Source organism: Gopherus evgoodei, unplaced genomic scaffold (genome assembly GCF_007399415.2).
Source record: "Gopherus evgoodei ecotype Sinaloan lineage unplaced genomic scaffold, rGopEvg1_v1.p scaffold_130_arrow_ctg1, whole genome shotgun sequence".
In the NCBI taxonomy this organism is placed as follows: Eukaryota; Metazoa; Chordata; order Testudines; family Testudinidae; genus Gopherus; species Gopherus evgoodei.
In genome coordinates, this window is record NW_022059793.1 from 21,194 (window position 1) to 31,556 (window position 10,363).

The window sequence follows — 10,363 nt, forward strand, 5'->3', positions numbered from 1 at the left end:
ATGCACCTCATAGAGCAAGCAGAAGAGGACAATCGAACGATCATCACAGAATTCATCCTCCTTGGATTCGGGAATCTCCCTGAACTGCAGACCCTTCTCTTCCTGGTTTTCCTGGTGATCTACATTGTGACCATGTCTGGGAACATCCTCATCATTGCGCTAGTTGTGGCTGATCAACACCTTCACACCCCCATTTATTTCTTTCTGGGGAACTTGTCCTGCTTGGAGACCTGCTACACATCCACCATCTTGCCCAGGTTACTGCTCAGTCTCCTGACTGGAGACAGAACCATTTCTGTCAGTGGCTGTTTTGCACAGCTTTATTGCTTTGGTTCCCTGGCAGCTACAGAATGTTATCTCCTAGCAACGATGTCTTATGATCTATATTTAGCGATATGCAACCCCCTGCATTATGCAGCCCTGATGAACAGCAGGTTGTGCCTCCAGCTAGCAGCAGGGTCTTGGATAAGTGGATTTCTAACTTGTGTAATAACAATGTGGTTTATGTCACAATTAACATTCTGTGGCCCCAGTGAAATTGACCATTTCTTTTGTGATTTTTCTCCAATGCTAAAACTCTCCTGCAGTGACACCAGCATGATCACACTGGTTAGTTTCATACTCACCTCCATAAACACGCCTTGCCCATTTCTATTAACTGTGACATCCTATGTTTGTATCATTGCTAATATCCTGAGAATCCCTTCCACTACCAGGAGGCAAAAGGCCTTTTCCACCTGCTCTTCTCACCTCATTGTGGTTACAGTTTTCTATGGGACCCTATTGACGGTGTATCTGCTACCAAAAACCAATACACTAAAAGCCTTGAACAAAGTGTTCTCTGTCTTCTACACAGTCCTGACTCCCATGCTCAACCCCCTCATCTACAGCCTGCGAAACAAAGAGGTGAAGAAGGAGGCCCTGAGAAAAGTCATCCGGTAATACATGTTGCTCAAATGAATTCAGATGGAGTGATCTGTGAAGGAACCTATCTTGGTTAAAGAGTAAGAAAATTGACATCTAGTAGTTGCAACCTCACACCAATGGGAACTGCTTTGGGGAATGTCAGGACATGCTATGTTTTGGGTTGATGACATTCCCATCCGTGGCTAAAGCTGATATTTGCTACTGCCTAAAAGGAGTTTAGTCTGTAAAAGGGAACATTCTGGAATTGGCGAGGATCTTACCTGTATTCAGATGGATTAGACATAGATTTGCTCATTTTATATTATTTTGTTTGGTGACTTAGTTTTTTCTGTCTGTTACTACTTGGGACCACTTAAATCCTGTATTGAATAAAATCACTTTATACTTATTAATTAACCCAGAGTATGTATAAATACTTGATGGGCAAACAAGTGTGCATATCTCTCTATCAGTGTTATAGAGGGTGAACAATGTATGAGTTTGTTCTGCATAAGCTTTATACAGGGTTAAACTGTTTTATTTGGGTTTAGACCGCATTGGGAGTTGGGCATCTGAACGCTAAAGACAAGCACACTTCTGTTAGCTGCTTTCATAAACCTGCAGCTTTGGGGCAAGTAATTCAGACCCTGGGTCTTTGTTGGAGCAGATGGGAATAGCTGGCTCAGCAAGACAGATGCTGAAGTCCTGAGCTGTCAGAGAAAGCAGAGGTAGAAGTAGTCTGGGCACTCAGGTCGCAGCTCCCAGAAGGGTTTCTTTGATCTAACCCATCACAGTCAACGTTTGAAGCACTTGTCTTGCTTGTGCTTTCACTCCTGTTTCAGGCAATGGGCAGAGCTTTCATGAGTCACTGGTGGACATTTCAGGGGCATTTTCTGACCTGTAAGAAGAAGGCATCTGTTGGAGGAGGATGAGGGTGATACAGACCTGGCAGACTCAAACTGGCTGATACTGCTCATGGGTCTTGGGAGAGTCTCTGATGTCCCCTGTGTAGACTGGTGCTTCTGAAGCAGGGCCACAAGCACAGACTGGTGGTACCCCATCCTCATGAAGACCTGGGATAACCAGAAATTGCACTGGGGCCATGATTTTATGTACACAAGGAGCCAGAGTACAGACACCGTAAAAGGTACTACTCCATGGGTGTTCAGGCCATTGGGGACCACAGAGGCAAAGTTATGGATGCCAACGTGGGCTGCCCTGGAAAAGTTCCTGATGCCAGGGTTTTCTGTCAGTCAGGCATCTACCTTCATGGACTGGCCGGAACACTATTCCAAATGACAATGTCATTAATGGAATTACTGTTTCCATGGTTATTCTAGGGGATCCCATATACCTCCTTTTGCCGGGGCATATGAAACCATATCTTGATCAGAGGCCATGTCAAAAGGAGGCTTAATTATCTTCTCAAAAGGTGTAGAATGGTGGTTGAATGTGTGTTTGTCAGATTGAAATCCTCAAGCCTGAGTTTGGGCTAACATTGCAATGTACACATTCCCTAAGACCCAGTGCGTCAGACCCAAAACAGATTAATGGCTATCAAAATAAAATAAATGATGTGAATGATTTGTGTTGATGCAACCTCTTTGCTACAGCAACAACAACAAGAAAATCAATGTCAAGTTCAAAACCAGCAGATAGGCATGGAGGAAATACTACTCATGGCATATTTGAAAAGTATTAGCTTCTTTCATCCTGAAGCACATTGGGTAAAATTTCCAAAAGTGTCTAGCTGACTTAGAAGCATAAATCTCATTGACTTTCTATGAGACACAGATTCCCCCATCCTTAGGTCCTTCTGAAAGGGGAAACTTAAGCTCTGAAGTCATTTTGGTGCTTTTGAAAATTCTACCCATTAAATAGTACTTTAATCCATAGGCCTCTGATTCAAATTAATACACAGAAACTAATTGAAGGCGTGACAGTAGTTGCGTCACTGAGGGTCGTCTACACGGGAGCTGAAGGTGAGCCTCCCAGGCTGGGTAGGTAGACTCGTGCTAGCAGGACTTGTCCTAGCATGCTAAAAATAGCTGTGTGGATGTTGTAGGGTGGGATCAAGCCTGGGCCTCCCCTGAGGTGAGGGATGTCATTATGACCTGGATCAAATCTTGTTATGGTTGAGTTAAAAATCTTATTCTAACTGATGTGTGGACACCCCTTCTATTCACATAAATGTCAGGATGAGTTCATCAGAAGCCCCCTCTTCCACCTAAGACAAACAGTGTGTGAACCTGCCCAAGAATTTGGACTGAGTGGGCAGAAGGGTTTGGCTGAGCACAGGCTGGTGTGTGAAAGAAGAGAGAAAGAGAGAACACACAGAACTGAGAGAGGGAGAGTGAGGGAAAAAAACAAGGAAGGCAAACAGTAGCCCAGTGCGAGCCTGGGAAAAGTGACCATTTAGATTGAATGAGATGGCTAATGAGACTGGGGGGCGGTTAGCAAAGAAGCTGCTTCTCTTGATCTTGGTTCCTCATGCATTCAGGGAAGTTGGACTTTGTACATTCCTTGTCAATAAATGAAACTGGATCAAAGAAAATATCAGACTCCATCAATTTCTACTTCTGACTGGGACATCCTCACGGCTCCAAACTGTGACTAGCCACTCGTATTAAAAAGAGGTAACAATACACAGTCTCTCCCCCGCATGGAGATACACATTGTATTTGGGGAGGTTTGAACCCTAATGCCCTCAGCATCTACTCAAGGTTGTCTTCTTCTTGCAGCAGAATAGTTGAGAGTGTGTGAGTGTTTGTGTCTCTATCTGGTGCCTAGAGAAAAACAACCCAATATGCTGCTTAGAGTAACAGGAATTATCATCATTGCCTATGATAACTCTGATTATTCTTGTTAGCCATGCAAATGTCAAGTCCCACTTTGATGACTACAGACTAATCGCACATCGTGGAAAAAGATATTTATTGGTTCAGAATTTGCCATCTTTTAATTTTATTATATGTCCCTATGATGTTTTTTGCGGTTTCCCAGGATTGTGCAGCAACCACTGACATCTCTGCTTAGCATGGGGAAGCCAGGTCTTTGCCTGCCAGGAGTCAGCTCCCTGAATATTATTGTGATTTTTGGTGGAAGTGGCCATCTATCACAAAGGCAGGCTTACTTGGGTGTTAAGAGAGACTGGAGTGTCCAAGGGGACTGTCTGTGACTCCATGTTAAGGCTATTGTAGTGCTTGAGGAGGTCCCACTTGATACTCGGTTGGTGAAATCTAAGTCTAGAACTCACAGCCAATGTGGGGGTTGTGCGCTGTTTCTGAACAGTCTGCCCTGAGGTTGGTACCCGTGCTCTTCAGCCACTCCAGACAGCCTGACAGCCCTTCTATCCCGGTAATAGGGGATGGCATGAGTGAGCCAGGTCGTCTTGAAAAGCCTGTGTTGCCACAGTGCGACAATACTCTCCTCTGTCTTCAGCAACTCAGGCTGGAAAAGGGTTTGAAATGGCCGTTACACTTTACAAGTGTGCTATCCTGTCAGGGGAGTAGGATCAGGATTTGAACATAGGGCCATGGCAGGAAGCACCTGGCCACTGCAGTGACATGGTAGAGTGGGAATGTGTGATGTGAGTATTTTGGGGTATCTCACAAATAGGGCAGAGTTAAGGTTGTGTGGGCATTTATCTCCTCTCTCTATTTCCTGGTTCTCAGAAGTCAGAGTTTTGCTGAACTCAGCCTTTGGGAAGGGCCTGAGCTATCACTGGGCACCTTAACTCTGCTTTAACAAAGATTTTTTTGTGACATTTTATTTCCTAGTGTTTTAAACAGAAGGAACAATGTTTGTTGGTGGGAGTTACTGGCCATTTAGACAACTGTCGTTCTCACCTAGGTTTGCAGTTGATGCGCAACTGTGGCTCGGTAATAATCAAAAGACCTAGTTTTTATATTGTACTTTCCATCAACACATCTCCAAGAGCTTGAGATCATTATCCTCATTTTACAGATGGGACTCTGAGGCACATGGTCATCCAACAGGCCAGTCGCAGAGCTGGGAATAATCTCAATCCAGTGGCTTCTCCACTGGGCCACACAGTTGCTCTTTGATTCCACAGTGCTCCTCCCCACTCCTCTGCATGTTTTGTTATAGTTTCCTTCTTGTCCTACTCTCGGTGCACGTGGAGAACGATGGATCATTATCAATTTTTTAACAACCTGGTACATCTCTAAAGACTGTTACCACGTTCCCCCCTCAACCTTCTCTTCTCCAGACTAAACACGCCAAATTCTTTCTACTTTTCCTCACAAGTCAAGTTTTCTAAACCTCTTTATCATTTTTGTTGCTCTCCTCTGGTCTGTGTCTAATTTTTCTGCATCCCTCTTAAAGTGCAGTACCCAGAACTGGACACACTACTCCAGCTGAGGCCTCACCAGTACTGAGTAGAGCACAACAATTACCTCCCAGGTCTTACATGCAACACACCTGTTAATTCACCCAGGAATGGGCAAGCTAGCCCAGACAGTCAGCAAAGAATAACTTCTATGGGCCAAAACTTAAGGAACTCATTCTTCTCTAACTCAGGGCATATCTACACTACAAAATTAAGTCGACCTAACTTACGCCAGCAGACAGTCGCCGCAGTAATTACATCGCTCGAGCGTGTCTACACTTTGCTCCTTGTGTCGGCGGTGCTTGACCTCACCAGCAGCACTCACGACGATTGCACTGACAGTGTGGGGCATCGTGGGAAAGCTCCTGAAAGCCAATAACATTTGACATAAGCAATGCAATGTCTACATTGATACTAACTATATTAACCTTGACTCTACGCTGCTCGTGGAGGTTCAGTTATTAAGATGGTGTAGTGGGGCAGTTACATCAGCGGGAGTGAAATTTAAGTGTAAAAGCTTCCATAGTTAGGTCGACATAAAATGCCTTGACTCAAGCCTGTCATAAACAGATAGTTAAGGGTTAATGTCTCTTTTACCTGTAAAGGGTTAAGAAGCTCAGTAAACCTGGCTGACACCTTACCAAAGGACTAATAGGGGGACAAGATACTTTCAAATCTCGGTGGAGGGAAGCCTTTGTTCGTGTTCTTTGTTTTGGGTGTTGTTTACTTTCAGGACTGAGAGGGACCAGACCAGATGTACATCCAGGCTCTCCAAATCTTTCTGAATCAGTCTTTCATGTTCAAAATTGTAAGTATAGCCAGGCTAGGCAGATTAGTCTTATGTTTGTTTGTTTTTTCAACTTGTAAATGAGTTTCTATTTTGCTGGAAGGATTTTTACCTCTGTTTGCTGTAACTTTGAATCTAAGGCTGGGGGGGATCTCTCTAGTCTATACGAATCTGAATACCCTGTAAGCGTTTTTCCATCCTGATTTTAGAGAGATAATTTTTACTTTTTTCTTTCTTTAATTAAAAGCTTGCCTTTTAAGTACCTGATTGATTTTTTCCTTGTTTTAAGACCTAAGGGGATTGGGTCTGAACTCACCAGGGACTGGTGGGGGGAAAGGAGGGAGAAGGGTTAATTTCTCCTTGTTTCTAAGATCCAGGGAGTTTGGATCTTTGTTCACCAGGGAATTGGTGAAGTCTCTCAAGGCTGCCCAGGGAGGGAAAGTTTTGGGGAAATAGAAGTGTACCAAGCACTCAATTTTGGCTGGTGGCAGCGTACCAGATCTAAGCTAGTAATTAAGCTTAGAAGAGTCCATGCAGGTCACCACCATCTGTACCCGAAAGTTCAGATTGGGGAAAAAACCTCTGCACAGCCTAACTCTGTAGTGGAGACTAGGGCTCAATAGTCAATGGCCTTGATGTTTACACTGTCTTAACAAGCATCATAGCATTGAATTCCCTCCTGAGGGCACTTTCAAAGCAGGGATCCTTAGCAGCAGCCTCAGTGGAGATCCCAAGAGCTGCCTGAGCTAAGTGAGGCTGCTTTCCCCTATAAACTCTAGAAGGCTCCAGAGCAGGAGGCATGGAGGCCCCTTGTAATATACACGTGTGTGTGTATCAGGCAAGAAATCAAGAGCCGGCCCAGTGCAGCAGTGGAAGGTAGGTGTCTTGGCAGAGCGAATAAGGGTTTGTCCATACGGGGTGATGGAGCACAATAGTGGCGTCTTAATTCTAAAGTGCCTCAATGTGTTGTGCACAAAGGAACTTTCTGTGGGCAACATCAAGAGTCTACACGAGCCAGTTCACGTGCCGGAGGCTGGTGCCCTTTAGAAATCCCATTGCTCTTGAGTGCACTACCCCACCCTGTAGACAGACTCTGAGAGCAGGAGACAGAAGGGAGCAGCATGGAAGTGGAAACCAGATCCCCACACCCACTCAGCATCAACATAGAGGTCACCGCTTCTTGCTGAGGATTAAAGGTAAATCTGAACCTTCCTGGGGTTTGCCCACACAAGGAGCCTGTGCGTGGCAAACTGGGGTGGAAATCTACAGTGCGGTAGGCTGCTGTGCAGTAAGGGGCCATGCGGATCCAACTATCACACACTAAAAGTCCCCTAGTGGATTTTGCCCTAGTGCTGTTTGAAATGGGGGTAGGAGCTGTCTCTCAGGTGCACACCGTAGTTGTGCATCTCCTGCTCCCCCACACTTCCTATTCTGCCCTTGATAGGTCTCATCCTTCCCCACCCCCAACAGGGCTGAACTGCAACACTGCAGAGTGTGGCTGGGAGCACTGAATTCCAGCTGTTTTGTTGCACCTGGGATGCTGCACCAAATCCAGGCTCAGACACTCTCACTCTTCAGCTGAGCAGCAGAGTGCAGCTAGGGTAGAGTGTGTCTCAGGGTGCCAAGGAGTGGAGGAAAGGGAGAGGAGTCTGTATGTGCCTGCTCGGGAGATTCCCTTTGTGCACAGGGAAGGGCACTGGGCAGAGGGAGTTTCCCAGCTGCTCTGCTAGTCAAGGTCCTGCTCTCAGTGTCTCAGGCATTAGCATGAGGAGAGCATGCTCACGCCCTGCTCTGCTGGTGCTGACATGCATGCTCCTGAGCTGCATCTGCTGTCTCAGAGCTGGGGGAAGAGAGGAGAGAGCATCTCTTCTTTTCCCATTTACTGCATGGGGCTGGGAACGGAGCAGAGAGTGAGAAGAGAAGCAGATGCATGGATGGGCAGAGTTTTATGGGGCTGGGAATTTCAGGGGAGTCAGGTGACCAACTCCCCTTGATTTTTCAACAGTGTCTAATTTCTTTAGGTCCCTTTGAATATCCAAGCCTCAGAAAAGACTCAGAGAGTTTCACTGTAAGAGGAGATGAACAAGATGGGACATGTGAGAGGTTAAAGATTAATGAATTGGACAGAGAAACTCCATCAGGTGCACCTACAAATCAAGAGTGACCCAATCAACTTAACAGACAACACCTTTAGCTCTCAGACATGAAACAATTTTCTCTTTACACAATGTGTCGTCGTCTCCTGGAACTCACTGTCATAAGAGATCATTGAGTAATTCAAGAAACTGAATAATGTGGCAAGCTATAGCTCTGGATGGTTTTGGGCAGGGGGCTAACCTGGAATGTTGGACGTGTGGGGTCAATTCTCTGTTCTGCAGTAGGCTGCCTGGGGCCCTTTGGGGGAATTGCTTAGGCCAGATCTTAAAGGTCTTGAGGCACCAAATGATGTAGATGGGCACCAAGTGGAATGCTGAAAAGCATCTAAGCAGGTTAGGCATCTAATATCCTTTGGCTTGAATGGGAGTTAGGCACTGAGGCTGATCAAGGACATTGTAAAATCCCACTGGGCACTGCTCTGCATTTTTAGGCACTAAGTATCTTATCAAACTGTCCCTCTGGGCCTCAGTTCTCCATCTGTACAACGGGCACAGAAACCTTTTCCAATCTCACTGTGGTATTGTGAGGATAAATCCATTAAGGCAGTGGCCCCCAACCTTTTTGTGGCCAGTAGCACAATCATGTTTTCAGAAGAGTGTGATGGGCGCCAACAATTTTTCAAGGCTTATTTTGTATTTGTGCATTAAATAATACGAAAAACATCATATTTAATATTCTTCCCATTCTAGGCTGAAATAATACATACATTGTCTCTTATTTGAACCTCTTATTTTGGAGCAAAATGTTAAAAAATAATAAATTGCAAAGCACAAGAAAACAGCAGTATCAGTGCAGGAAGAATACTCACATACAGAGCCAGCTCCAGTCACCAGTGGAGCAAGCAGGTGCCTGGCAGGGGGCCCTGGAATCTCTCCCCTGATGAGCACTAGACAGACCTCAGAGTTCTCTGTGCCCAGCAGACGTGGGGCTGCGGCTTCTCTGCAGCCCCCAGTTCTCTGTACCTGGCAGGCGCGGGACCGCAGCTTCTCTTCTTGAAGCTGGAGAGAAGCCGCAGCCCCGCACTTGCCGGGGACAGAGAGCACTGGCACCCGCAGCCTTGGAGTTCTCTGTCTCCGACAGGCACAGAGCCAGACGAAGCGCAGCCCTGCGCCTCCTGGGGAAAGAGAGAAGCAGCGCCCACAACCCTGGAATTCTCTGTCCCCAGCAACCACAGGGCTGCTGCTTCTTTCCCCTGTTGAGCACCAGGCAGGAGCACATAAATGCCCCAGTGAGCGCCATGGTGCCCGCAGGCACTGCGTTGGGTATCACTGCATTAAGGACTGTGAGGTGCTCAGATACTACGATGTTGCTCGGTCTGTAACCAGCACACTTCCATTGTTCTGGGTATTTGGGAATACTCATTTAGTGAAGGCTGATTAAGGACCTTAGACCATGCAGTGTCATACTAGGAAAACAATTGAACTACAAAGGCTCTGTCTGTCTGACTACTCAGAATTTACAGCTCCTGGCTCTGACCTCACCTGGGCAGCTGTAAAATGGGAGGATCTCTGGCAGAAGTTAATATTGCAAAAAACAGTTTGGGAGATCAGAATTAGACCTCAGATTTATTCATGTGAGGAAAGGCTGTGAGATCATTCTTGTTAAAGCCATTCCTTTACTCTCTCTTACCGCCGCTGACCATTTTTAGTGTGGGCTAAAACTTGCCAGTGGCTAGCATCCTTTGAAGAACAGCAGATCCTTTGTGGCTCTGCATAGCTTGAATTAAGATCCTGATTCAGCAAAGCTCTCAGGCCCAGATTTTTAAATCTATTTAGGGGTTGCTGAGCTCAGTATTGCAACAACGCCTAACTGAATGAGGAGCATAAATTCCATTTTCAAAAGGGATTTACGCATGGAGGAGTCTAAATCCCATTGGCTGTCAAAAGAATGTAGAGTCCTCAGTGCCTACATCTGGGAAAATAAGATTTAGTCTTGGGCATTGTGATGCTGTGTGCTGCAGCATCAAAATAACCTTAAAAATCTGGCCTTAAGGCACATTGGTTGCCTAAGTACTTAAGAAAATTCCACTAGGCACCTATCTGCAACTTTGGGTGCTTAAATGCCTCTGGATGTCTTATCCTTCTGCATTTGCTTAAGCTGATGGGATGTTTCTGCCTTTGAAAGTCCTGTCTCTGAGTTTCAGTATTTTTATTTGTATCTAG

The 10,363-nt window shown here is 45.7% G+C and overlaps 1 protein-coding gene across 1 annotated transcript; it reads left to right on the plus strand.

Annotated features, from left to right (window-relative positions):
• Positions 1–942, plus strand: LOC115639814 (olfactory receptor 11L1-like). The gene has a single exon (XM_030542786.1). The coding sequence runs from the start codon at positions 1–3 to the stop codon at positions 940–942; it is 942 nt and encodes a 313-aa protein (XP_030398646.1).
• Positions 943–10,363: the final 9,421 nt, after the last annotated feature.

What these genes read in the sequence shown, in the direction of transcription:
- LOC115639814 (XM_030542786.1), top strand. Translation starts at nt 1, where the DNA reads ATGCACCTCATAGAGCAAGCAGAAGAGGACAATCGAACGATCATCACA.